This window comes from Anopheles gambiae, chromosome 3, assembly GCF_943734735.2.
Source record: "Anopheles gambiae chromosome 3, idAnoGambNW_F1_1, whole genome shotgun sequence".
In the NCBI taxonomy this organism is placed as follows: Eukaryota; Metazoa; Arthropoda; class Insecta; order Diptera; family Culicidae; genus Anopheles; species Anopheles gambiae.
Genome location: NC_064602.1, coordinates 94,251,402 through 94,279,398, shown reverse-complemented (window position 1 = coordinate 94,279,398; position 27,997 = coordinate 94,251,402). Strand labels below are relative to the sequence as shown.

Here is a 27,997-nt window from a genome sequence, read left to right as displayed (position 1 = left end):
GAAGGAGTTACCTTTTAGTTTGTCAGCCATTTATTGTGACCATCCCTGTACGCGCAACACGATACGCTGGTCGGTATCATACCACCACCACGAACGTGCGCACCGACCTCGTCTGCCTCGACGGCATGGTTGCTCTTTGCGCGAAAAAAAACCCGAACATAGGGGGTTATTGCGCAGGGGGTGGTGGTGTGGTGGGCGAGCGAAAAACAAAGGAAAAATAATATAAAAATCTCGTCGAGCTCCATGCCGAACGGTTTAGTTCGTTTCGATCGTTTGCCGTTTGCGCTTCGCGCTCGCTTCCGTTGGCCATTTCGTTTGTCCTTTTCTCCTCTGTTCCGTGAGGAGGCCGATTGCGTGTGGTTTCCATATTGTTTTTCAGAGCCACAAGTGCATTGAAGTGAAGAAATAATAGATAAAGACTGAAAATACGCTCAAACCAAACCGAAAACCGAATTTAATCTCAAAACAAAGCATTCTCGAATTTTACGAAAACTCCAGTGCAACAAGTGTGTTTGGCCGCATAAAAAAGTGGCTGCTGCAAACACCAAACAAACAACAAACCTTTCCCGGAAAAACACCCGACTTTGTTTGCGGTGGACGTACAGTACTGCATAACAGTTTTTCGCGCACGTGGACGTATGCGTGACGTTTGCCGTGACGTTATTACTTTTCAAATTCGCCAACAAACGGCCGTCAGTGTGTATATGTGTGTCTGTGTGTGCATAGTTTGAGTGTTTGAGTGTGAGTGTTTCCTTTCGGAAGTGAAAAACACCGGCCAACTAAGAGCCACAAAGCGCGACAGTTAGAGGAAGCTTCCTCACCGAGCAGTTGAACAGAACGCATGCGTTACGGTGCGTTAGCGGGTGTTACAAAACGTTTGCTGCGGACCAGACACACGAGAGTTGTTTTTCACGTCGCCTACTCCAACCGCAAAATGTCCAGGTGAGCTTCTACTCTAATCTGCCAATCGTGTTCATCTCACACACGACCTCATTTTGTGCATTTTCGTCATTCAATTACCATATGATTGGTTTGGTCGGGTTTTTGTGGAAGAGTTTCATGCGATCGGTTGCATCATTCCTTTTTGGTGGTGGCACACGAATTTGTGATGGTGAATTCCTTCCTGTCTGCCGTTACGTACGGATGTGTTTGTGTTTGTGTGCGATGTTCGGAAAGGAAGCGAGATGCTGCTACCGCCACCACTGCTCACACTGACCCTGAACCGGACAGTGAATGTCACATCTAACCCGCCGGGTCTAAAATTAAGCGTCGCGCACACCTGGGAGACCAAGAGACGCAAAGAGTGCGACACACCCGGCACAGTTATTTATGCAAATCCACCTTTCTAGACAGTGGTCGTGGGACACTTCCCCGCTTCTGCCAAGAAGTTCTGTTAAAATGTTGCCCCAATCGCCATTACGCACACGAGTGCCACGAAAGCCGCCAAAAAGCAGAGACCGGGAACGCGATCGTTCGAAATTCGAGCACGTGTTTGTGACCGTTTTTAGCGGTTTGGGCCGTGCGCTTTTCACACACGATTCGTAATTTGCGCGATATCTAACTCCTCGACGCGCGTATTAGTGAAAGGAACGGGTTTTTTGGGGGGCGACCGCGTTCTGTGAATGTTTACGCGCTGAGCTTCACGTCGCTTGGGTCATTTTCATTGACCTTCACGAGCCGGCCGACGGAGCCGTACACCGGAGCGCTTCCTTCGTCTTGCCTATCAATGCCGCTAATGCGAAGTTTATTACGCGTCCTCAATTTTTGCAACGCGCAATGTGTATCTTAGTGACTATCAGAAAAAAAATTGCTGCTCATGCGTGTCAACATCAGCTCGACATTTTTGTAACATTGCGAATTGCCCTTCCTAATACCGCAGATTCCGGACGGGTGCCGGACGGATGCCAGCGATTGGATAAGTTAAAATTAACATTAATTAATCCATCACGAGATCACGACGGTCACTGGCGATCGTTGTTTGTGATCTGTTTCCTCTTCGTCTCTTCGTCGTTCCCCCTTGTAACACAAAACGAGATCAATCTAGTGATGGATGACTGGCTGCGGCGGCGGCATCCGCGCACTGCATCCTTCACTTCCTGTTTACCGGTGCGAACGTACCGGTTCAAGGCTGGATGGATGGTTGGGGTGGGGAGTCCTCTTACCGTAGATTCTAGAGCACTAATACCTGCCTATAGGTTGTATTTAATTTACCCCATTTGCGAGATTCGAAGAATGATCACGGTGCATCGATTGTGTTGCCTGAAACAGAAGCTGTCGGATGTCTTCTTTAAGCACAATTCACCTGTTGCTATTATACTCCTGTACCATTAAAAGACTTCTTTTTGGAAGTGGTTGGTCGTTGTTTACCTCTTTAATTGGGTATGACGCAGCTAAAAATAAACAAAACAAACAAACAGCATCGGTTGGGGCAAGAATCGACGAATTGTGAGGACTTATTCGAGATGACCCACCTCACTAAGTGGGCCTTGTTTGCTATTTTTGTTTGTGTGTTAATCGCAGGTCGACTTAATGTCGACATTAATCAGTTTGAACAACATCTATATTGCTAATCCGGTTCGAAGGACTAAAACCATTTAATTTGGCAAATAAACACTGCATTATTTTTAATGGGTTTTTATACGATTTTTATAGATAAAATGTCCCTTATAAGTTATCTTTTCGAGTTTCGCACGACGACATTATCTCATAGATGACATAAGCCATGTACGCCGCATGCAATTTGACACGTTCGCCTGAGAGGATATTAAAATGAACGATCCTTCATTCGCAAAACAGTGATGCAATAAACGTGCCACGTTACGTACAAAAACACTTGACGCGTCTTTTTTGGATACAATTCTTACCGTTTCGAATTTGGTAACGAATCGATTTTGTGTTGCTGGCTTATCACAAAAATCCAACAGCTTATCAGTTACCGTGTGCTTGTGATTTGTTTTACAACCTGCTCCCGCAGAGAGGGGCTTGTTTGGCCGCCTTCCTCGGAAGGAAATTGCTTCATTCACCACGGAAGAAATGTGCCTCTGTCATTGGTCTCGACGCTTAGTCACTTTGATTTACCCATTTGCAAGAGAGGCGGTAAAAACCGCAACCATATGGTCATTGAGACCGTTCTTATCAGTTAATGTGTCGTGGCACGATAGTGACGTTTGCAATTTATCTCCATCTCTGCTGTACTTTACACCTTTCGACGTACCATAGGTTGCTTATTTTCTCGTATACGGGAAGATATATTCTAACAAATTTGGTCAATATTTTCAACGTATTACAAATAAAATTTAAATAAAATCCAACCAAAGTCCAACAAAATTTCCATTGGAATAAAAAACTCTTCCTCATACCTCTTCTTCACACTCGTTCCATTCAATAACGCGAATTGAAGACGTAAATCCGCGTCACGTGTATGTAAATATCGACGCTTTTTGCTAGCATACCGATGACGCAATTCCCCTCACAAACCGAAGCGCGACAATGACGCACACAGGAGGAGCATCACAATTTGAACACACCAATTTCACCAAATAGCACCGGCAAATTTAACGCCGACAAAGTATATCTTCATGTTTCTCCTCCTATAACCACCCTATCAAAACTGTCATCTTTGGCTGCTGCGCAAAAGCGCACCGCGCACTGGCAAAGGAAGCGCACGACGCGCTGTAAATTGAAAAGTACGTCACTTCCGGCACGCAGGAATCAAATCCCGCTTGGCAAGCGGTCTGGCGGTGAATGTTGGGCGTGTGCTTTAATTCAATCTAGCCACTTTATGCCAGATCATCCGCAGTGCACAGTACGCGCATTGCCCGATCTGACGTGCGTCTGTTGTAATCCTTGACCATCATCGCGCAAAGAGTAGCGCGAGCTGTATGGTTCAATGGCCGCCAAAAATAGCCCCCTAAATAAATGTATAAATATTTAGTTTTTTTAAGCTGAGGTGGAGGAAGGGAGAAGGCAACAAGCAATGTTAGGGGTATTTACGTATTTGTTGTGTTATGCACATAAACAACCGCCCGGCCGGACGATGATTCTATGCTGCCGGCGGCTTGCAACGTTGCATTTGATTCGTGCGCGGTTCGTGTCTCGGCTAAAGTCGACAAACGCTGTCTCAAAGCGGTGGTCGTAAATATAGGAGTTTTTTATTTAAAGAAGCTATTTCCAATATAGTTTTTGTACATCAAACAAAATATGAAAACATTTTTTAGTAAAAAAAAAACTACATATTATGATATAGGTTCTACACCTTTGCCGATACGTGACATCCGACGCAACATAAAAACGTTGCACTGTGTTGATGCTCAGAAATGCGTATTTTTTATTTTACTTCATTATTTTTATTTGATTTTCCACAAAATGTGAACTTTGTAGCTCAACACAAAGTTTGTTTAAAGGTATTTGAACCTCACGGCAATAAATGTTATAGCTCCCAAATCGCCAATTAATGTTTCTAGCTTAATACCAGCTCAACAACCACACCACAGAATGTCACAGTTCGTTGCCTTTAGCTGCCCTTGCCGGTGTGCAGATTGGCCGACCTTCATCATCTAACAGATCAGCCCATCGGTCGTCCCTGACCATCAATAATCTCGTCGTCTGGCTCGTCTGTGCGCTAAACGCTCTCTCAAACTCAAAACATTAAAACCGGTTCAACGGTTTCCTCAAATCGTTCCCAAAACATGAATGCTGAACAGTAGCGCCCGGATCAACGACCGCTCCGATTGCCAAACGTGCCAAACCGTACAGGATGCGTATTCGCGATGTTTACAAGCGCGACAACACGCAACTGCCACTTCCTTCCTGTTACTGTGCACGATTTAATGCTCGCTCGCCCGACCAAATTCCTACGCCGAACAGTTTGAAGCATTCTGTGCGGCTAGTGAGAGGGGAATTGGATGGTAGAAGTAGTATCAGTATCACACAGTCAATTAAACGCGTCGGACCCCAAACAGATTAGCGTTTGGCGTGCGTTGATGCTGAGAGGGTGAGAGTGGGTATGGGGAGCGTTGAATTCCTATCAATTGCTTTTCCGTCCCTCTCGTTTTTGCTTCCCTGTGTAGACGACTCATAAAGCTGTATCTGTCCCCGTGCACTCGTAACCTAGTACAGTGGGTGTCGTAAATGTACGATCGACAAATATTTTAACAAATAACATGAATTTTGTATGTTGAATTTTAAAGCCAACTGAACGACCTTACTTTTGGAAACACTATCTTATGTACTTCAAAACATTAGCTACTAATTACTGTATGTCGGCTACATTCCGTATCACTCTGCTTTAAGTCGACTTTGCCGCTTGTTTTCCAACTTTTTTAATATTCCTCCCATTTTTTTGCTTAAACGAACATCCTCCTCCGGTTCAACGAAACGTTTACGCTTGACTTATCTTTATTACCTCCAATTGTACTTGCCGTCGCCATCCTCCAACATCTCCAACCCTCTCCCAAACACCAGATCGATCACTTTTCGTCACCCTTTCACCGCCTCGGAACACCTTCAAGGGCTCCAATACAGGCACAATTTGCACTGCACACACTGTTGAAAACGCGGCTACTCTATCGCGCCTCTATTGGTTGTCTAGTCCGGTGGGCAACAACCCCCAACCCTTCCATTCCTTTCCTCTAGTTGTGGCAAATCGGTCCATGTTTGCGTCCGCGGTTTACATTGAGAATGTGGCGAGACAAAGCCAGCAGTAATCAGCAGTCAGTGCGGCGAGATTGTGCTGCACATGGGGGTAAAGTAACCCCTCCGACTATCATACACACACACATGTAAAGACACTTTTACACTAGAGGGAGTTGAGTGTCCCACGCCATACAGATAGCACGGGGGTAGTGCATTCCCCTTCTCCGCGCTGAGGCGTTCGTCGTCGCCACAGCGGGTTTCACTTGCGGCACGAGCGCACGGAAGCCGCTAGGTCAGTCCGTCAGTAGTGCGAGTCGCAGGCAGCGTGCGAAACACCCCCTTTGGCGTAAAATCCGCAACTTGCTGCGATACCACACACACAGAAAATTGCGGTCGCCTGATCGCCAATTTCAGGCGCATTGCAAGACACTTTGTGGTGGGTGACGGTGACAACGCGCAAAAAGAGAGTGAGAGAAAATCGACTCACACCCACCGGCTGCTGTTGGTCGGTGACGTAGTGTAACTGTGCCAAAGCGTCATTCTTTGGTTAGTGGTGGAGTGCTTTAGGTAGTGGATCGCGTTCCTGTTTTGCGTGTTTACGCTAGTGAAGACGACGCGCTCCCATTGCGTCACCTAACGATCGCAACACGTGTACGATTTCCCGCGCAAAAGGTGCACGTTTTCCCGGTGGGGGCGTGTGTACGATTGTGTGTGTGTGTGTGTGCGTGTGAGTGTTTGTAATAGTGCGATTGTGTTAGTTGGCCATCATTTGTTGCACCATTTCTACTGCTGCACCGTTTTGTCCCGTCGGTTGCTCGTTTCGTACGTGGTTTTGTTGGGGAATTGGATTGGATTGGACGCTACAGACGCTGTGGCCTTATCCACCGTCGCAGGATTTCTGCAGACGACGACCGTTTTGAAAAGGGTGCTGTGTTTGTTTATCTTTCCGTCACTCGTGTCGCGCTGAAATCCGAGAACCATTGCTGAGCAGGGTTGCACAAAAAAAAAAAAAAGAAAATCCACCTCACTTTGCAACACGAAAGCAAAAAAAAGAGCCGCCCGCAAGCGAGTGAGAAGGCCACGGGCGGTTTGGAAATGTCACTTCCGTTTTTGTCTTTTTTTTTTGTTTTCGTATTGCAGTTGCGGTTTTTCAAGCCCCAAGCTCAGATTGCCCAGTGCCAGTGGCTCGTGTGCACAGCCCGGCCGGCTAGAGCGCGTGCCAGTTCGTTCTCGTGAACTGGAACTCATGTCCGGTTCGTGTCTTGGGCAGCCTTGAAGTACGTGAAAGTACCGCGACCGCGCGTTCTTATCGGTAACAAATCGCGCTGCTCTCGGACCGCTGTCGTGCTTCGGGGGGGAGGCAGCTCGCGTTCGAGGAAAGAATAAAAATCCCGATTACACGATTTTTCAATTCCTTCTAAGCCTGTATCTCCCACTGTGGCTGGTCGGCTGATAACACTGGTTTCTGATCTCGGCATGGCTTCTGTTTAGAGATTCACATAATTGCCAAGCTGACGCTGTTCCTAGCTGCACTGCACCGCAGCGAGCAGGGTGGGAAAGAGTGCGGTATGTACGCTGCTTGCGTAAGAGAACAATGGAACAGTCAGGCCACCCCCCCTGGTGTGGTGCGATCATGTGCAACTGCACATGGAGAAGCGTCCGTTGGGCGGAAGTTGTCAACGTCATGGCAGTGATTTGATGAGGCGATATTAATCATAAACACACAGCGCACTTGCAAGCAAATCACTCACAAAGCTCCATTACAGGGGCACAATTTTGTTAATTATTGATGATCTTTAAGTGGGGGATTTGGCTCAAACAGAGAAGACGAACCCCTTAAATAAGCTCACAAATATCTTTTGTTTTTTGACCTCAACAAAACGAAAATTGATTTGTGGTGCAGTTATCATTTGATCGTCCTTTCGATGAGAAAAAAGCTAACTGAGAAAACCCATTGTTTCGCTACCGTTATAAGCGCAGACCCCCGAGGGGGTGAAGTAAAACGGTTTGATGCAATAATTATAGACCGAGACTGATCCCGCGAAATACATCGCGCAAGGAAAAGATGCTAGGGCTGCATAGTGCCGTGACGAATCGTTGATCGAATCGCAACAAAAGGTCGGTTGCAGAAAATTGAATTTTAAACATTTGGCTTCTACCCTTGCATATCATGGAACCGAGTGAGTTGATCGTGACGAGTATTGCCTTGACTATTATTTCTTCTTACAGCTCTTTTTGTGAGTGAGAAAAATGCTTTAATCGAAGCTAAACACTAAAACAAGATTAAACTCAATATACATTCTTATTTCAGCAGCAAATTTTCTAATTTTCCAAGCTAGACAGTTTTCGAGCTGTTTTGAATTTTCCACTGCAGCCTCAACGACTTTTTCGAGCAGCTCAAGGTACTTACAGAAATATGTGACGCCTGAGGATAAAACAACAGCTTTATTGCTGTTTTTAAAGCATAAAAATAGCTGTGAATATTATACAAACTCTTTTAGATATAAAATTATCTGAAAACGATAGCATTTTCCGCCAATAAGAGGAATAAAACCGCATGAACACCGCAACGGTTCGTTTGAAATGACAACTGACAGCAGAGTGACGTTCTGAAGAATGCTCTTTGTTTACCTTCGCTCGCCGTACGCGTACATCGTCAGCACATTTTTCGACGGTGTCCCGTGAGCTGGTGTTACCCGGAGCAGTTGGCCGCGAAATATAACCACTCCGGAAGCGTGGTGTGCTGCGTATCCTGTGCCGACACAGACAGCGGGCCATCCCCAATCGGTGGTAATTCGGGAAAGGGTCACAACTTCCCTTGATCGCCTCCCCCGGACGTCTGGAGCGATGTCGACGCAGTGATCGTTCACCAAAAGCACACCCGTTTCCTGGTTAGATTGAGCCACCATCGCTCTGGGTGGTACAGTTTGTGGTGGTGCTGTGTAACGTATTTCCTTCAAGTGATACTTACTCCCATCGACGGAAGAGTGGCCAAAATGTTCTGCTAGACCGAATACAGAACGACAGCGTCGTGTGGACGAGGAGACGGCCATTGCGGAAGCACAGTACCTGGTATCAGTGCCCCCCAACACCTTTGAGGCAGAAGCATTGAACGGATTGAAGAAGAAACCACACCGAAGCACAATGTTGGTTGCAAGCAAACCGGGGCCCATCCAGTGCCTCCTAGACAGGTATTGTTTAGCTAATGTACAACGGCATGAGAAACATTTCCTTTTAGGTAACTTCTCCACTCACCCATCGCTGGAGCTACGATGCCTTTTTCAGTCTCACCGCAGAGTCATGTTTGCGAATCGATTGACCTTTTCCCCCCGAAACAAAACAAACAACCCCAAAAAGAAAAGGTGCAAATTTGAAACCGGTACGGGATCGTCTTCCTCCACATCCCGAGCCTGGCAAGAGGTCGCAGCCTGGTCACGTCCTCTGCGTGTTAACCTCACCTGATGTGGTAGATCTGATGTAGCGAATTAACAGCCAAAACCTGTCAGCCGAAAAGGAGTCGCAAAAAACAAGCAATATTTATTATCATCACGATCGTAACGGTGATGTGTTGAACGGAGGGGAATTTTATAGTTTGTTTTGCCTGTCCGTTTCGACATGGAGGAGAGGCAATAAAAATGCTTGCAAAAATTGCTCATTAATTTTGCAAACGCCAATCCGCACACGCCGATTAACCACACTGATAAGCCAGAAAACAAGGGTTAACGAGTTAGCGAAGGGACACAAAAAAATTAAGACATGTTCTTTTGTCTGATGAGCGTTCTACAGCAAAAGGAAAAAAAAACACGCCTCCAAACACGCTTTTAATGAGATGCACAAAAACGCGTATCGCCTGTCGGGTCGAGCGAGAATTGGCGATGGCGCTGGCCGGGGTTTGGTTTTTGTGCGCTTTAAATTTATTGCAAATACTTTTATGGCAATTATTTAATACGCGGTGTCGTGTCTCGAGTGCTCGGTTTGCTCCTACCCTTGGCCGTGGGATCGTTCTTGGCCTTCGCAACGTGATCTTGAGCGTTGAATGTGTCAAGATAAGCCACCACCATCACCACCAAGCTGCCACAGGGGAGGTAGTAGCTACCATTGCCACTACGAAAAGCGGGTTACGGGCGGTGTCCTTCGAGCAAAGCTCGTATTGGAGGATGGTAAATATAAGTACAACCGGCATACAAAATGTTTGGGTGCTTCTATATTCGATTCGACACCTGTTAAAGTATGAGCCGATGAGCAAGCGTCGAGCCGTTGCGGTACGGCACAACGTACGCCCTTGATAACGAACCTTATCGGCCAGGGGAGGCGAATTTTTCGGCTTTCGTGCAATCCGTGTATGAGCGATCGTGTGCGAGCTACGTGATAAGGGTGCGTACGTCGACGATGACTGCGTAGTTGATTGCAGCAAGACGCTACATACAGAGAGAGAGAGAGAGAAGTTGTAAACAGCCTTGCCCTTCCCAGTCTTAACTTCTCTAATCACACGTGTGCGCGCGCGCCAGATCGATGATCTCGTCGCAAACGCTTCCAGACGCGTACGGTTTTGCGATCACCGCCCTTATCAGCCAAATCGATCGTACGCAGACCAACAAACGCTCTCACGTGTGCGTCATTCTAATCGGACTGCTGCGACGAACGTGATTAGCGAGGAGGACCATCGAGATGCTTAGCCATCCTTCTCGTCCAGTTGCTAGCGAACGGTTGGCGTGTGCAGAATCCGTGCCAGCTCTCTTCCCGTGACATTATAATGTATTTGATCACTAGTAAAAGTTTGCAAGTGCAGTGAAGCCAATTCTCCATAACGTTTTCGTGAAGCAAAGCTGCTTTTCCTATTCCTATTCTGGTAGCAGGATGGCAGTGTTTGTATTACGCCCCGCGCGTCAGTTCGGCTGGCGGTGGGACAACCTGCTGCCGACTGTGGGTTCCGCTGTTTGCACAGCTGGCGGCACCTTGAAGCCCTTGGCCTCCGGAACCGGGACACAGCGCCGAACCTCGTGCAATGTCAGTGTCAAGCTGCGGCAGCCCACGCTCTGGGAGTTGATGAGGTAAGGGCCAAAATTGCCAAACAAAATCAATTCGAATGTTTCAACGCGACTTGCTGAGAGTGATTGCACACTAAAACCGTAGCATAATAATGAGAAGTGAGATGTTGTTGATGGAACGGTAAATGCAAATGCAATCGAACTGCAACTGATGAACATTGCAACACGCCGAGCACGTGTTGCTTGAGCAGGTGTTGGTGCGCTTCCCCCCCCGATCAAACGGTGTCGTCTTGGCAACTGTCGACAGGGCTGTCAAACGCCTGCTTACGGTCCTGGAGAAGAAACGTGTCAAGGGTTTCAACTTCATTTCAACCATCATTAAAGCAGTTTATTGTGGAATTTAATTTGCACTCCAACCTTGCCCTAAAATTCCCAATATACAAACTAGTTTTAGATAAAAACAATGGCACACTAATTCCTAAGTGCACCACCACCGCTTTTCTGTTATCTTCCACCAAGGGGGTTTACTTCCGGTCTCGTTCCTGCAGGGATGAAGGGAATTTAATTGCACCGACAGAATGTGATTGTGACTGCATTAATCAGAACCACTGTAAAGTACCGTTGATAGCAATCAGTTGTGTCTATTGTAACATTCTTTACAACACGAAGCTTGTAAAAAAACAGGGTAAGCCCTACGCACACTACTTAACACCTTCACCGCAATGCCGTTCTCTACGCTTTCTAGCGGAACAACGTGGTAAAAGCGTTAGAGAGAGAGAGAGAGAAAAATGGCAACTTTAATATTGAGTAGCCGAGTAGCAGCGTGTCCCCGGACCCCTGTTACTATACAAAAACCACCTAAACCACCAACCAGTATGTGTACAAGTGTGCGAAAATGGTGGAACTGGTTAGAACTGGTCGATTTGCTTTTATTTTCTCCCCGCTGCGCTGTGGCACCTCGGTGTGCCGGCGACAAAGATAACAATAATTGGCAAATTGCACCTTTAATATACCAGTCGGGGCGCAATCGTGTGCTCACTAACACACCACTAAACCGAGCTGCCAGCGCTACGTCATCGTCCAAAAGGCGTCCAATACACGGTGTCACCGTGCCAGTGGTTTGTTCGTTCGTTCGGGTGCTTTTTTGCGTCCTCTCCTCCATTGCCAGCGCAAATACACTTTTTGGTGGACAAGAGGAGGAGGGAGGGAAGGGCAATCTCCACCCGCCACTAGTCGCTGCTATCTGGCCAGATATTCCGCGTATCAAATACGTATTGTGGCTCGCGCATCGTACGAGCCGGCATGTGTGTGGCGTTAGAGAAGCGCACTCGTTCGTCGTTAGTAGTAGATCCCCCATCCCGTTCGCTCGGCTCAGCGTCCGGGACGAGACTTTATAAAACGGTTGGGTGCCAATTTTGCCCAATTCATTTACGTACGGACCGTGCGACGGAGAGCATCAGCTCTTTTCTCTCGCGGCTTAAACGCTCGGTCCATCGCGGCATTAAATTCGCTCCAATCGTGTAAGAAGGTGTGGGAAGATTGCGTTTGTGAGTGTTTGAAGGATCAGTTAACGCACTGCATAGGGATCAGGATTAGTGGGGTAAAGGAAACGGGAGCTTTAGTATATATTGTTGGCATCGGACATATCCTCTCTCCAGCAAACCAGCGTGTTATCATTTGTGGACAAAACGGTGCCGTTATCTAGTGCAGTGTGTGTATGTGTGTGTGTGTGGTATTTGTGTGAATTTTATTAGTCATCTTCATTCCAAGATTGGTTGTTACGGAGTAATTTAGTTTGTAATTCTAGAGCTATGATAGTGAAGAGGGGCGTATTTGTAGTGCAACAAGTGTAGTTGGGAATATTGCGCAATTGAAAAATGTTAAATTGTGTGGAAAAATTGGGATGTTGACTCAAAAGACGTAAAAGAAAAGATGTGGCCCAAAAATAGCTGATGAACAACAACTGTGTGCCCAAACCGTTTCATTGCCAGTGCCAAGAAGAGCCGCTTCGCCTGTTTTGCCACCTGCTTTGGCCTTGTGTCAAACTGCAAAGCCGCCCCCCAAGTGTGTGTACACGATCGCTGTCTGTCTGTTTTTTGAAGAACGAAGCACTTTACCTTCCAGAACCTGTTGACCGATATTTCCCGACCAAACCACCCATAACACCTACAGGCTGTTCGCGTCCTCTTCACCCCATATCATTCCGACCACTCGAACTTTGTCACATTCTGCCTCTTGATCTATTTATTTTAAATCAACAATATTGTCTATCTTTTTTCTATTTAATTTCACTTGACCCGCGTGTCCTCTCGAAATTCAAACACACCTCAACGATGGATCCTTTTCGATCGTCCTTTTTTCCGTCCTGTGACGTACACTCTTCCTCCCCATTTGTTTGAAACAGCCAACCCAATGCCACTTCCGGTAGCTCCTCTTCTTCCGGTAAAATCACCAACCGGTAAGCTAGAAATGAGTCAAAAAACTGCTTTTATTGTTAAAGTGACTTGCTCTGCATTCAAAATCATCATTTGAATTTACATTTCATGTAGAGATTCTGCCTACACATCGTTAGATTAACTCCATTCCAAATCCAGTATGATGTTAACGCATGGTTTAGGTCCGAAATTACTCCTCTGACTTCTCTTTTTCTATCATTCCTTCAATTGAATGCTGCTCGGACATGACGCTTTTTATTTTGCGGAGATATGACTGACAACAATCACTTTCGGCGTATCATATTGTCGCTCTATCAAAGCGGCATTAGATTTGATTGCATTGTTTCTCCTGTAACGTTATAACAGACTGATAATGTGATGCTACTAATAATAGCTTGTATCGTAATTGATTGATTAACGCTCCCTATCACTTATCGCCGTGTGTGTGGCAGATTGTAAATGCTTTTGTATGAAGGTTTCTATTTTTATCGTTTAATGTGCCTGTGTTGCATAACTGAATAATTAGTAGCGATTTCTAGGGAATTTTGTGACAAATTAGCTGTCGCTATTTCTGTGTGCGGATTTTGCAAAATTCCCTGTGATTATTTTACTGTCCATTTTACCCCCATTCCATAGTTCCCCCTTCAAACCACACGACGACTTCAAACTTCCCACCAAATCCTGTTTAGGAGTCAGTTTGTGCTTAGCATACCTTTTCCCACTGTACTGGTGATCCGTGTGGTTTTAAGGTCGCTTGCACTTGGTGATGATGCTCCTCCATTCGCTTTTGCAAGACCCACTGGGACTTCCCCCGTTAACGAGATGTGTTACCCGGTTGCCGCGGTTACCACGCACGGGTTAATAGACTTTACTGTGCGCGGGTTTGGGGAGGGGAAGTGGGAGGGGGGGGGCGTCACGGAAGCAGCGAGCGCAGAACCTTACCACCCGGAAAGTCCACCGCGAAGGCTGATGCGGTTCGTGCCTGCGATGCAAAGTCTGTTGCTTCCCTGCCGCCTTCTCCCTTTTTAGTGCTCGAGGGTGGGGGGGGGGGGAGGGGGTCTGCTCCTTCAAAACACGGTTGACAACGGCGACGACGGCGGCTCTCTTGGCACTGGGACAGATGAAGGGTAGCGTGTTGCCTTCCAAATATGTCATCGTTTGCGTTGCTTCTCTCTTCCCTCTGTGCGGTGTGATGTTAAGGTCATTCGAGTTGCCAGAACCATACTCCATAAGCCACACGTCTGCCCCGCTCTAGCATACAATAGTGGTAGTGATGTTGCAAACGCGGCAACAACCAGTGACCGTACGAAGGCGGCCGTATCCGCCGGCAGTAGTTGTTGTGATACTTGCATGCTGGTTGGTACCGGCCACCGTACGAGCCGCAGCCCTCGTAGCTAAGGAAGTGCCCTATATTGTCGACAATCGGCAGCAGGAAACGCTCAAACCGTCCTGCGAAAGGTAAGATTGGTCTGACAGTTGGTTGGTAAAATGTAAAATGTAAACCGAAATTTAATGTTAAACACAGCACGACTTGTAATTACAGAACTTGAAAAGAAACAGCTTTCCACGTTCCGTGGCACGTTCTCGGTTAATTGAGCAAGCAGCTTGCAAAGGCACGCCAATCCCATTTTCCAACCTTCTCGAGACGGAAAATTAAAGATGCAAATATTGAAACACGAACCCCGAGCTGGCGAGTTACCGATACCGAATAGATAATGAAGGTGCTAACAGTAGGAATATAAAACGGAACATAAACGTTAGGGGCCACTGCTGCTTGCATATGCAGTTAGAATGGAAAGGAAAGCACGTTTATGAGACTATGGAAAACGATCAGGCCGGTTTTTGCACGTGTTAAAATCAGTAACATGTTATGGATTTATTTATTTAAATAGGAATAGTCGTGTGCCGTATTTAGACAATGAAAATGAAAAGATGCAAAAATATGATCGACCTGTGCGCTCTGCGTTAACATGTTCCCTGTCTGGCGCTACAATGATATTCACATTTCAACCAATGATGTAATACGCGTGTTGTTCTCTGACGCACTTATGAAATGGATTTGTTTTTCAATGTTCAGACATAGTAGAACATTCTTGTAAATTGTTCCAACACATCTCCAGCTCCAGTGCTTTCCATTTCCAACCCGCATCAACACGCGCCCCATCATCGGTAAGGTTCGTCGCTTAACCACAAAGCACCCTTTTATTCGATTCACGTGTGCCCTGATGTGCAAAAAAGTGTTAAAAAAGCTTTTAAAAATAAAGCACTTAAACATGAAGTCAAATCAACCATCGGGAGGAGCATATCGGAGCAGGAAAGTGTAAAGTCATGGGATGAAATGAATGTCCATTGTTCCAGATTGGGGGCCTCGGGCGGGCGTCGGGATGAAATCAAAACACTTCCGATAGTGTGTGTGTGTCTGCTTTTTTATCGTACAATGAATTTATCAACAAGTGATTTAAACACAAAGTATCGACATGTGTATTTCTTATCGCTTCTCTGCTGGAGGGAAATCGACATTAAAACGGAAGCCTCACAAGTGTGTCGTCACGTTGTCGCCAATGAGCTGGTTGCAGTTTTGAGTTTGTTTTCGTTTCTTCCTTTCAGCAATGCATGCGGAGGGGTGGATAGATCCTCAAGCATGCCATGACAATGTCAATGCAGTCCACCGTGACAACGCGACGCATCTCAAAATTAAAATGTCCATGCTAATTGTCGTTCTTTTTTCTACCCTCTCTTCCCTGCACAGTGAAATCTACTGCCATGGGGAGCTGCTCAAGACGGTGCAGATGAGCGAGATCTATCCCGACTCGAAGACGTTCGTCGACATGAAGATGCGCAAGTCGCCGAACGAGACGCTTGACTCGTTCCACGAGTTTATGGTCGCGCAGGACAACAGCCCGTCGAAGGCGAAGCTGAAGGAGTGGGTGGAATCGAACTTTGAGAAGCCCGGGGCTGAGTTTGAAAACTGGACGCCGGACGACTGGACCGCAAGCCCGAAATTCCTCGCGCGCATCAAGGACGAAGATTTGCGCGGTTTCGCCTCCGAACTGAATAAGATCTGGCACTCGCTCGGCCGTAAGATGACGTCGGATGTGGCGGTAAGGATGCTTCTTAGAGTCTTTAAGTTGCGCAAAAGTCGGATAATTTCAATTTTCCAATTTGCCCACAGCTCAATCCGGACCTCTACTCGATCATCCACGTGGACCATCCGGTAATCGTGCCGGGTGGACGGTTCCGCGAGTTCTACTACTGGGACTCGTACTGGATCGTCAAGGGGCTGCTGCTGTCCGAGATGTACAGCACCACCAAGGGCATGCTGGAGAACTTCCTGTCGATCATCCAGCGGTACGGGTTCATCCCGAACGGGGGCCGCATCTACTACAGCATGCGCTCGCAGCCGCCGCTGCTGTGCGGCATGGTCAAGTCGTACGTCGACGCCACCAACGACACCAAGTTCGCGATGGACAGCGTGGAAACGCTCGAGCGCGAGTTCCAGTTCTTCATGAACAACTACGTGACGGAGGTGAACAACCACCAGCTGGCGACGTACGGCTACAAGTCGAGCGGGCCGCGCCCCGAATCGTACCGCGAGGACGTGCTGAGTGCGGCCATCTTCCAGCGGGAGGAGGACAAGCAGGACTACTACTGCGAGCTGAAGGCGGCCGCCGAAAGTGGGATGGACTTTTCCAGCCGCTGGTTCATCAAGGACGGCACGAACGCGGGCAACCTGACCGACCTGAAGTGCCGCTCGATCGTGGCGGTCGAGCTGAACGCGATCCTGTATTGGAACGCGCTGATCATTGCCGAGTTCTACGGCTACCGGAACGACATTGGCTCGATCGCGAAGAAGGAAGAGTACCTGGCCAAGGCGGACGAGCTGAAGAAAGCGATCAATGCGGTGCTGTGGGACGAGCAGGAAGGGGCGTGGTTCGATTACGATCTGATCAACAAGAAGCTGCGCAAGTACTTCACGCCGACCAACCTGTCGCCGCTCTGGGTCGGCTGCTACGATCGGGAGGACAAGGAGCTGCCGAAGCGCATCCTGGCGTACATCGACCGGCTGCAGCTCGACCGCTATCCGGGCGGTGTGCCGAACACGCTGCAAAACACCAACGAGCAGTGGGACTTCCCGAACGTGTGGGCCCCGATGCAGCACATGCTCGTAATGGGGCTCGATTCGCTGGAGAATGCGGAAGCGAAGGAGCTGGCCTTCAGCTGGGCCCAGCGCTGGGTCCGGGGGAACTACCTAACCTACAACAATACGCATTCCATGTTCGAAAAGGTAGCTGTGTGGTGTAGTGGAACGATTTGTCCATCAGTGAAGCATCTCTTTACTAACTGTGTCCGTTTCCCTTTTGACAGTACGATGCGCAAGAGCTCGGTGGACATGGCAGTGGTGGTGAGTACGAAGTCCAGACCGGCTTCGGCTGGACCAACGGTGCCGCAATGGATCTGATGAACAAGTACGCCGACAGACTGACGACAGGTGCGATCGAGTGAACGCGGGAGTTACCGGAGGAGGAACGCATCTCATGCTACCATTCTTTCTAACTCACTTCCCTCCGATTTTCAACCATTAATGTGCCGTTGTGTGTGTCCAATAGTTCCCATCTACAGTGTGTGTGTGTGTCTTGCGGCAAAAGCGCGCTCAAAAGCATTCATTTATCATTGAATATTGGTAAAAACAAATGACCAGATTGTCGCCAGCACACATCGCGAAAGGAATGCTGCTATGACACACAATTTCGGCACATTCGAGAGAATGGAGTAACGATTCATTCGACTCATCGACACTCGCATTTCTTTATGTTTGTTTTTTTTTTTGTCCGTTTTGTCATTGATTTCCATGTTTATGTTTCTATTAATACTACCAGACAAACGACGATCGGTTTGTGGTTAAATGCTAGTTTTAAGGGATAGTACAAAGCAGCAGCAAAAAGGCAAAAAACAGGCCACAGACCGCCCGGGCGTCGTCTGTTCACTTACGCTCAGGACGGTTGGTTGTGTGTTTCCCGAAACAAATTGAAACGACAAGCCGTCTATACCCTATTTATTTGACAACAATTACAAGCTCAGTACAGCGACTTGTTAATCGAGACACTTTTTGTTATTTTGGCTCCTTTTTTGTTATAATTTCCTGAGTTTGAATGCGAACACGGCGAGTGTGTGAAAGGGTGCACATGAATTTTATTTAAAAACTTAAAACACATGTAAGCGTGAGTGCCAGAGTAGCATGCAAAAAACAGAACAGTAAAGCAGAGCAGAGTGTAATTATGCAGAGGTCCTTTCAGTGTGTGAACGCTTCGTAAAGGGGACAGCAACTAACGAAAACCGCCAGCATATAGAGTGTAGAGTATTTTAGAAGCCGAATGTGATAGTTACGACAGAGAAAAACGGTCCAATTTTAACAGAAAGGCCAAACGGCGGTACCACAACGAACGGGAAGAGACAACCGTTTTTTTGATTTAAAAATAATCAATCCTTCCTTAGAACTCAGCACAAAGCAAACTACAATGGCGGTTGAATTGTTACTTGCCCAAAAAAGGTTTCAAGGTTTGATGAAAACAAATCAGTTGCAATGTAGTGTGTGTGTAGTGGTAGTACTGCTATCAAATAAAAACGAGACACAATTGCAAGAAGCTAGTGAAGAATTGTAAAAAAAATTGGCTAAATTGGCAAATTAATTCCCAGTGACCCACGTTGAAGCACCGAAAACGAAACATCCCATCTGTTTGTGTGTTCCATCGGCGAAAGTAACTTCCGTCCATCATGTGTGTGTGTGTGTGTGTGTTTGTTCCGTGCACTTCTTCTATTGCAACTTCTATCGGTTTCGTTACGCACGTACGATGTGATGTTCAAAATTCTTCCCACAAAAACAGCACGCAAAACTCATCGTCTTCGAACATGTGTCTGTAAGTGTTACCTTCACTTTCATTTGGGTCCCTCATTAGTTCGGTGTGCTTCCGGTGAGCTTTTTAAATGTGAAATTTAATGAACAATACCACTTGCTTTGTTGTAGTGGATGCTGCGGAACAACCGGAAGACAATGGAAACGGTGCGCTGGTAGCATACTCCATCAATACCGGCATTATTGCCACACTGTTAGCATTCTTCGTTGGAGTCTTCGGGTGAGGTAAGTTAATAGTGAGTGTTTAAAGACATTAAATGATTAAATTTGTTGAATAAATTAAATAATAATTCTCTTTTTCTCCCCCATTTTAGCACATTCACACACGTACCCTCGTGGACCGTAGACGTTGAACCATCATTTCACCAACCGTCAACCCTTGTCTCTGTTCAATGTTTAACCGCACTTCGATAGTCATTCGAACGCTGTGGCACGTTGAATTTGTGTCTCAACGTGTATCGCGCCTCCTCGAAGCGTGTGATAACGAAAGGCAAATCTAACACTCTCCCATTAAACCATTCCAACGAGAAAACGTGTAACCTATGCCATTTGTTTTGTACGTGTGGCTCATGGAACTATCAAGTATTACAAGTATGGAAAGCGAAATAGGACGATGATCATGTGTCCGGTTTTCCATCAATCAGCATCCAGGACGAACCCCATCTGTTGATTAACGTATTATGCACGGAACTGAAGCTACTAAAACTTATCCATAAAGATACAGTGTGCATCTCACATGCATATCATAGTGATGGATTGTTTAATGTGTATCCTACTGGAAAGAAACTTCCTTGATAAACTGTTTATCTTTTTCTCTTTTCCCCCCTACACCGGATCATCTTACAACGTTAGCATATTCCGAAGGTTTTTCGGCCGATGATGAGCTGTATTTGATGTGCCGAGAAGTATTTGATGTTGTCGTAATTGTACTAAATAAATATCTTAATTTTAATTCAAAAAGTGTGTTATTTTGATCGATCGATTTGATGATACAAAGGTTTTACTTAAAAGCGGCAGTTTATTTCAAATGAACATCTTATCTTATGAATATCAGTTACACATCTTGCACCTAAATGAATGTTAACGTACAGAAAGTATAAAAAAGGTGTTAAATCAATCTGGAGCTGTCCTACTTAAAGGGTTATAATAGTAAAACTAAATAAATAACTACACTATCACTCTATCGTTAAGTCCGACCGCTCTTCAACCGTTTCGACCGGATGGCAAGCCCACCGAAGAAGAAAAATATCTGTGCCAGCATGCCAACGTAAGCGATCAGTATGAGAAACAGTGATGTGTTGGACGATCGTGCACGCTCTTCCTGCCGATCGTCATAGTCCGGTTCGTTGGTAAAGCAGAGATACAGCGTCATATCATTGCAGCCCTCTGGGTCGTTACTGAAATCCCTGAGAGGTGACAGTACGGCACCGGGTGAACCGATCGACGTCGAAAGGGAATTAGATCTACCTTTGGCGCTTAGTCGTCGCGTCTGATCACACAGCTGGCGCCGTTTGGTGCGGCTTTGCACCTGCATGCGCAGAATGTTGTACCGATTGTTGCCATACGGCTGGCTGAACCGGTAGTCCCTAACGACGGGTGAAGTCGCAGGATCAGCCGTACTGGCCGTGGTCAAAGTTGTGGTTGTTGTGCTAATAGTTGTTAGTGTTGGTTTTGGTGTAGTGTTGATGGGTGCTATTGCACGAACCAGCTCCAGCTTATCGACTGATCGCCTTTGGGGCATCACGATCGGTTTTGACAAGGATTCCTGATTGGAACTCATCCGTTGGATAGTTTCATTCTTTACTCCAACTGTATCCTGTTGACACGGAGGACTGTTCACGAGATTCCTATTGGAATCGAACAAAACCTTGCGCTGATGGTCTTTACGACCTCCAACACGTCCCGAGATCTTCTTGGTAGAGTCATTTACCGGCTGTTGTGCGCGTCTTGTTGCTTTGGTGGTGCATTTCTAATGTAGAACCGGACCAATGGAGACATATTAGTAAATAATCTAGACACTAGTGTTGTATTCTTACCCCGCTTGTGTCTTGTGACTTAGAAACATCGGAAACGAGCGCCACAGGTTCAGAAGGTACAGAGCGTTTATTGGTATTCTTTTCCGGCTCAATGTTATTAAACAGTTTGTCACTATTGAAGTTGAGTTTGGTACCTAAGGAATCAAAGTGATAGTGTGTAAATGAATTAAAGCACATAAACTGTATCAAAATGCTTACCCATGTTGGTTTGAGTAGATTGCGCAATCGTCGATTTTCGAGCACTGGACACTTCCTTTGCCGTTTTTAGTTCGTTCTGCATCAATTGATTCTCCTTCAAACTCTCTTTCAGGTCCTTTTCCAACGTAGTGCATTGTGTTTCCAATTCTTCAATCTGGAAATAAGGGATAGTTTGACTTTAGTTTAGTGTATTTTTATATTTAATTTGAGCTACAAAGCAACTTACATGTTTTTGATAGTCCTCAAGTTTCAACCGCAGTCCGTCCTTGTCTGATTCTAATTTTGCTGTAATTTCTTCTTGCTGCTTTTTCTAAAGAAGCAAAAAATGCATATAATTCATAGAAATCATATTGTTCCTTATTCTATACTCCAGACACTCACCATACGATCTGCAATCTCTTCCGTTTGGCCCTGACACTCAACCTTCGCCTTGTGAAGCTTCACCTCCAACACATGCATCGAATCTTCGAACAGCTTCCCCAGACTCGTCCGTTCCTGAGTCCACTGTTTTTCGTTTTCCTCCAGCAACGAACGAGCCTTGTACAGCTTCACCCACAGCTTATCACAGTCGTGCTGACTCTGCTCGTACTGACACTGCTTCTTTTCGTACAGCGCGCTCAGTCGTTCCAGCTCCGCCGCTCCACGCTTTTGCTGGCCTTTCCACTCTTCCGTCTGACGGGTTAGCTCCTCCGTTCGGGCCTTTTCCCGCTCGAGACTGTCGGCGAGTGTCGAGCGGGATGTCTCCGCCTCTGTCAACGATTTACGAAGTTCCGCGAGCTGCTCATTTACTATCCCCTCCTGGACCTGTTTGTCGGCCTGTGCTTTATATAGTTGTTTCAACGTATCCTCCAACTCCTGTACCTTCTTCTGGAGTTCCTGATTTTCGAGCTCTTTCTCTTTCAGCTTGATATCGACCACCGTTGCGGCGAGATTCTGCGAATCGCTACACACACTCTCGTCCGGTGTGGCGAGCCGGAAGGATTTTTCGGAAAATTCACACGAACTCTCGAAGGAATCCATCCCGCCAGCAGCACCGTGGATACGGTTTTCACGAATGAAACGCCGCAAATCGGCCACCGCTTCCGTCAGGTTCTGGTTGATGCCGTCCTTTAGCGCCAGCTCCTCCTGCAGCGCTTCCACCGTCATGTGCAGCAGCTGGTTGTCTTCCTTCAGCGAGGCGCACTGTTTTTTCACTGCCTTGCAGCGCTCCAGCTCCTTGCTGGCCGAGTCCTTCGACTTGGCGATCTCGTCCTGCAGCAGCTCGATGCAGTTGCTCTTCGATTCGAGCTGCTTCTGCAGCTGTTCCGTCACGCGGTTGATGCGATGCGCGTGTTCCGCCGTGCTGGTCGCACACTTGCACGGTTGTTCCTTCTGCTGCAGTGCGGCGATTTTGGCCTGGGCGCGCTTCCTGTCCCGCTGCAGCTCCTGCACATTGCGCAGCAGCTGTTCGATTTGCTTTTCCTGGTTACTGTTTTCCACCCGGGTAGCGTCCAGCTGGTTGCTTAGATTCTTCACCTTCCATTCCAGTGCCGTCCGCCCGTTCGCTTTGGTTGGGGATGGGTTTCTCTCGACGGTCTCTTGGTTACCACCGCACGGCTTACTTAGTGCCAGTTTGTCTCCCTTGCTTTGGCTGTGGATGTTCATTATGTTGCCACAGGAGCTTTGATCGCGTAAAACATTCACCGATCGTTTCGCGTTCAGAAACGCTTTATCCAGAAACGATCGGTTGATGATGATTTTCCTTTCATTCTCTGGAACGAAGGAGTTCAGAAATGCTTTTATGCTGTGCTGGAATGGTTCCTCAAATGCAAGACCAATGTTTTGGAAGTACGGAATGGAGTGTGCTACGCAGGAAAAGTAAAGCATCAGCGAAAACACGTAAACAGAGTCACTGTCGGGGATCTCATTGTCCCTGTTCAGCTTCAGCTCAAAGTTTGGAAACTTTTCACGTAGAAATTCAATGACAGTGCCTTCCCGCAGCTCGTACGATCGCTTGACTTTGCTGCGGAAGGTGTCGTAGCACCGAGCCAACGCAATGCAATCCTGACCAGGGTTCAGCTCTGCACACTTTACCTTCCGTAAGGCGAAAATAGAGTAGTATTAGAAAGACGAAGGAACAAAATGGCATTGGTGTAAGTGCAGTTTATCACCATGCAATTTACCCATCTCAGTACTAGCCGCCGCCAGTAAGGGTCCTCCTTTTTTGTGGATTGATTTTCAGCCATTACTTCACACGGAGGAACCGACTTTGTTCGATAAGGTTCCGCAACATTTTAAGCGCAGCAACGCTGCTGTGTAACTGTGTGTTGTGTTGATCTGCTGTACTCCTGTGTAATGGCGCGTAGACTGCGCTAAGGATGGGTGTTGGGGAAGGTTCGGGCATTCGGGAAGCAAACGTCACATACGAGACGAGCTTACAACGCATCCATTCGTACAATAGATGCGTCTACACTGACGCGATCTGGTTAGGGATATTGGGATATCGAATAATTAAGCGCGTGGGCTTATAATTACGCTCGTATCGTCTATTATAAGCCACACAAATGCTATGCTTGGACTTTGAATATTCTTTCGGCACTATCTGTATGAACCATTGATAATTTACTTGATTTCGATTTCTTTATTGAAAGCAAACGCTTTTCGTTCGTGTTTGGTTTATTGGTGGCAAACTCTTTGCCTCGTAACAATTCATGCCAATTGTATACATTATTCTTTTCCTTTCTCTTGTTGTGTTCGATAAATTTTGAATGATTCGCATTTTGTTTTTAACAGCAACCAGTAGTAGTGGCCTTTCGGTGTTTGTCACAATAAAATAATACAAACTTTGCTCTAAATCTTCTCTACTCTTCCAACAGGGCCGAGAGAATTTCAAACAAGATTTTGGCATTTCGAGTGGATTTCTGTGGAGCTTCTGCCGAGGTCGTCCAGCTCCTTTATATACAGATTTTGGAATTCGTTTTCTTTTCATTGTTATGTTGACACTCTCTCTCGATGTGATGTGGCGTATGAAACTTGTAAAACTATTTGCAACTATTTTAAGTGGTAATTGGTATTTCAACGTGACTTTCTGCTATAGATTGGGGTCATTACGCACGCCTTCACGGCTACTGGATTCTTCGACAGTAGTAACCCAACGTCTTGCACTTTTCGCACAGCATCTGCGGATGAACTTTCGATTGATCCGACACATCCAGTCCGTCCGGTTTCTCCAGCGGGCGCTGAATGAGAAAGAAGAAGTCACCAATGAGATTTGAAATCGAATTACATTAATCTCCTCTAGTCGTACCTGTTTGTGTGGATAGACATTGATGTGGCACTTGATGCACTCCTGACCATGGTTGGCCCACGAATTGCCCGACATCCACTTTCGCTTGCACTTCGGACACTTGTACTCGCCGAAGCAGCGCTTCTTGCCCTGGTACGGTGTTTTGCCTTCCGCTTTCGGGCGAGCCTAGAGGACATTAAAAGGAAGATAAGCATAACTTCCCATTCTGTCACCTCTCCACCCCACACTCACCTGAGGACAGTCTCGAATGTAGTGACCCTTCTTGAAGCACAGATGGCAAAGATAGTTGGCCGGCGGCACTTTGCTATACTTCAGGTTCGCGTTCTGCAAGTGTTGCTGCTCCATACCTCCGGCGTGCAGTGGCAGCGGCTGATGTCCTCCGTACGTGGGTTGATGATAGTGGTTACTCGTCAGCGGCAGTGGTGCATGAAGATGCAAGGCTTGCTGGGGTTTTGTCAATGGCAACTCGTGATGCTGCTGCTTTGCATTATGATGGTGATTGTGATGGTGATGATGATGTTGATGATGATGATGGTGGGGATGATGTTGATGCACTAACGTCGTCGGTGAGACACTTCTTCCATAGCCAGCGAATCCTTTAACCGCCCCGGTGAGAAACGCTCGACCATATCCAGCATGATGCTCCACTTCCAGATGGGTTGGGCGCGCTCTGGAAGTTATCTCGAGCAGCCCTAGCTCGAGTCTGGTCTGGTCGCATAGTTCGGCCAGCTCTTCGGCAAGCAGCGGTGAGTCACACTCGTCCCGACGATCTTGGGCGTACGCATCGCTGGACAGTGTCGACGGTGCGAACGATTCGGGCCCGGTCCAGTAAGGTGGCGAGAACAGTTTCGAGCTCTGGAAGAATGACAGACAACGGAACGTTTTTCATAAGATGTTAAGGTATTTGTCGTCCTAACAATAAAAGGTGAGGATCATGTTTAATCTCTCACAAAAAGATTAGTTGTAGATCATCAATGTCAGATGATCAGAATCATCAAAAACGCAAGATAATAGTGTCAGTGATCTGTATTGTAATTGAAATTCTGAATAGTGTACGATCGAGAATACAAGATCCGGGATCAGTTGATCATTAAAATATTCTAACATTTGATGAAGAAATTAGCCAGCCAAGGTCTATAGATCTCGTTCCATTAAACAATTCCAATGAACATATGCTAACCACACCTCCAATTACAGAACTCAAGAAACACTTGTTGAGATCTTCACACTTTGGAATGTATCTTCTACTTCAACGGCGGCCATCTTACCTGCAAAGACTCGCTCGAATGTGCGTCCAGATTCGCCAGATAGTACCACTGGAGGGCGGCGGCCGCCGCCGCAGCTGTCGACACCGGCGATCCAAATGTGCCTCCCCCTCCTCCCCCACTGTCCGAGTCTCCGCTTCCCGCACTTTCCGTACTGCCCTGCCGCGGTTGAATCGCGTTCAGCCCCATCCGTCCCGCTCCAAGGCCCGGAGTCGCCACAGAAGTCGCTAGTGTGCACATGTAGTGTAATTGGAGTGCACCCTCAGACACAGAGTGTCAATTATCGCGATCGATCGTAGTTGTTTACGTTCGGGAGTTTACGAATTTGGGTCGTAATACAACGGAATGAATCACGCTTCAAGCAAGCAACACGTCGATCGTGCTGTGGATCACGCAAATTCACGAATTCACAATTAATAAACACCAGCGCCCGAGTTGTGAAGCCGTGCACAGGTGAACACACCAACACGCGTCCCAAGGGTGTACACCTTCACTTCCCGTGATCGCGTCCCGTTTTTTTCCCTACTACCCCGTAGTGGCAGCGCACGCCACTCGGCCACCTTCGAATATTGGTATTAGATGGTAAAAATACTTCGTTTTCACTATTTTTAGCCCACACACCGGCAGCGCTGTTGTGTGTTGTGCTGGGTGGTGGTGATGGTGGTTCGTAGCTCGGATGATATGCTGTTTTGCTCTCAGCTTTTGGTACGGCAGCTACAGCAGCAGGGACCCCGCAGGGAGCGCTTCGATTTCGATTGTGGCAGCGAACGGCCGGTCCAAAGGGAATGCAGTTTCCGGGAACAAAGGTTCGATTTGATGCACACACTTCTTCCCGATTGACACTACATTGACACCGTTTTTTATCGCTCTCTCTCGCTCTCTTTCTTTACATGTTTGCAGCTGCAGCAGTTCTCCAAGTGCATCTGGCTTTGCGGGTGATCGTCTCTCCCATCCGCACGCACGAGAAACACCGTTGCGAAACGCAAACAAAAACACTGACGCAGACCGAATTTCGGCAGTATTGGTGAGGATGATTCTGCTGATCTCTCGCTGTGTGTCTTACTGCGCCATCCACGTTGCCACGGTACGGGTTTTTGGGAGGAAAGGTGGTGTTACGTCCAATATGGCGCACCTCAGACGCCCACGTTTTGTCCCGTTCCGTGTCACGTCCGCAGCTTGATATAGGGTAGGGATGCTTCTAACGCTGCGCTTGCGAAGAAAGTGAGGAAAATTCCACCTCTATCACGTACGTGTCACGATCACTGCAGCAGCAGCATCTTCTTGCGCCACGCCAGGGGCCACCGATCTGCGGAAGATAACGATACGCAATTGAAGTTCAAACTTGTTGCAAACGCTTCGCTTCGCTAGTGTATTGACGATGAGCAGGACGATGACTCACTCTCTTGAGGACACAGAAGATGATCACGACTTACCTGTCAGCGATCCTCAATATCTCTGATCGGACTTTTTCTTCCAGCGTCGTCTGGGTGTTGGAGTTGATGACAATCTTAGTATGCCTCGACAAACCCACTATCCCTTACTCTGCCGGATGCAAAAGAAGTCCGACTACGCGATCCTACCCGAACGTACGGCACCGACCGTATGAACCAGCATGAAGGAGCGCAGTCAATCTCTCACCCGCGAACCACATACCGGATTGGAAAATCTCGCGTGAATTTTCCTTCCCTACTGCGCACTCTCGCACGCACGCAACGGAAAACTCTCAAACTCTCCCACATTTGTCGCGCATATGTCGGTGTGCGTGGTGTATGTCTGTTTGCGTTCAGACATCAAGACAGAACAGGAATACGCCACGCAACAACTCCGCCCGCCCTCCCTCACCTCCTCCAGAACGGGCGCATAACGTTCAAGAGACAACTCAGCAACCTCAAAATAACGCGATCGTGTTCGGCTCTCGGAAAAACTGCATTCGGTTCGAACAACGCACACACATGTGGGACGTTTTTCCACCGTTGCGGAGCGAAAGTGCGCGCTTTGCGAGTGTCTGGACGGGATGTTTTCCTTTTGGACGATCGGTGCATTGCGGGTGGGTGGGTGTGTACCTGGCGGATATTGTACGTTACTAGTTCGGAATGCGTTTTATGTTTCGAAACATTGTCGCGTGTGGGAAGAGGTGTAGTAGCCTAGCGATGAAGTGGTAACGCGCAGAGAAGCTGAAGGTGTAATGAACTGATTTGTTGTTACACGTGTCCACCGTGTGTGCGATGCTAGACGGTAGAATGT

The 27,997-nt window shown here is 47.2% G+C and overlaps 3 protein-coding genes across 31 annotated transcripts; 1 reads left to right on the top strand and 2 right to left on the bottom strand.

Annotated features, from left to right (window-relative positions):
• Nucleotides 1-253: 253 nt before the first annotated feature.
• Nucleotides 254-19,720, top strand: LOC1280614 (trehalase). 29 transcript variants are annotated; one of them, XM_061653410.1, is made up of 7 exons: nt 256-942; nt 13,027-13,080; nt 15,807-16,158; nt 16,230-17,342; nt 17,423-17,546; nt 19,080-19,193; nt 19,283-19,720. In XM_061653410.1, the coding sequence occupies exons 1-6, from the start codon at nt 842-844 to the stop codon at nt 19,190-19,192; spliced, it is 1,857 nt and encodes a 618-aa protein (XP_061509394.1). In that variant the 5' UTR covers nt 256-841; the 3' UTR covers nt 19,193; nt 19,283-19,720. The 29 variants fall into 29 exon arrangements, with proteins under 29 accessions (XP_061509396.1, XP_061509394.1, XP_061509383.1 ...); XM_061653399.1 differs by lacking the exons at nt 256-942; nt 13,027-13,080 and adding exons at nt 5,706-5,780; nt 14,258-14,515; XM_061653397.1 differs by lacking the exons at nt 256-942; nt 13,027-13,080 and adding exons at nt 5,706-5,926; nt 14,258-14,515.
• Nucleotides 19,721-19,966: 246 nt separating this feature from the next.
• LOC133392707 (myosin-1B-like) lies at nt 19,967-23,552 on the bottom strand. Its single transcript, XM_061653377.1, has 6 exons — nt 23,365-23,552; nt 21,584-23,275; nt 21,429-21,512; nt 21,203-21,356; nt 21,005-21,138; nt 19,967-20,937 (listed from the first exon to the last, which is right to left on the bottom strand). Exons 1-6 carry the CDS (start codon nt 23,425-23,427, stop codon nt 20,155-20,157), a joined length of 2,910 nt encoding a protein of 969 aa, XP_061509361.1. The 5' UTR covers nt 23,428-23,552; the 3' UTR covers nt 19,967-20,154.
• A 255-nt stretch (nt 23,553-23,807) lies between these two features.
• On the bottom strand, nt 23,808-27,412 carry LOC133392709 (uncharacterized). Its single transcript, XM_061653431.1, has 5 exons — nt 27,187-27,412; nt 25,757-27,059; nt 24,720-25,343; nt 24,489-24,653; nt 23,808-24,420 (listed from the first exon to the last, which is right to left on the bottom strand). Exons 2-5 carry the CDS (start codon nt 25,991-25,993, stop codon nt 24,307-24,309), a joined length of 1,140 nt encoding a protein of 379 aa, XP_061509415.1. The 5' UTR covers nt 25,994-27,059; nt 27,187-27,412; the 3' UTR covers nt 23,808-24,306.
• Between the last annotated feature and the right edge of the window lie 585 nt (nt 27,413-27,997).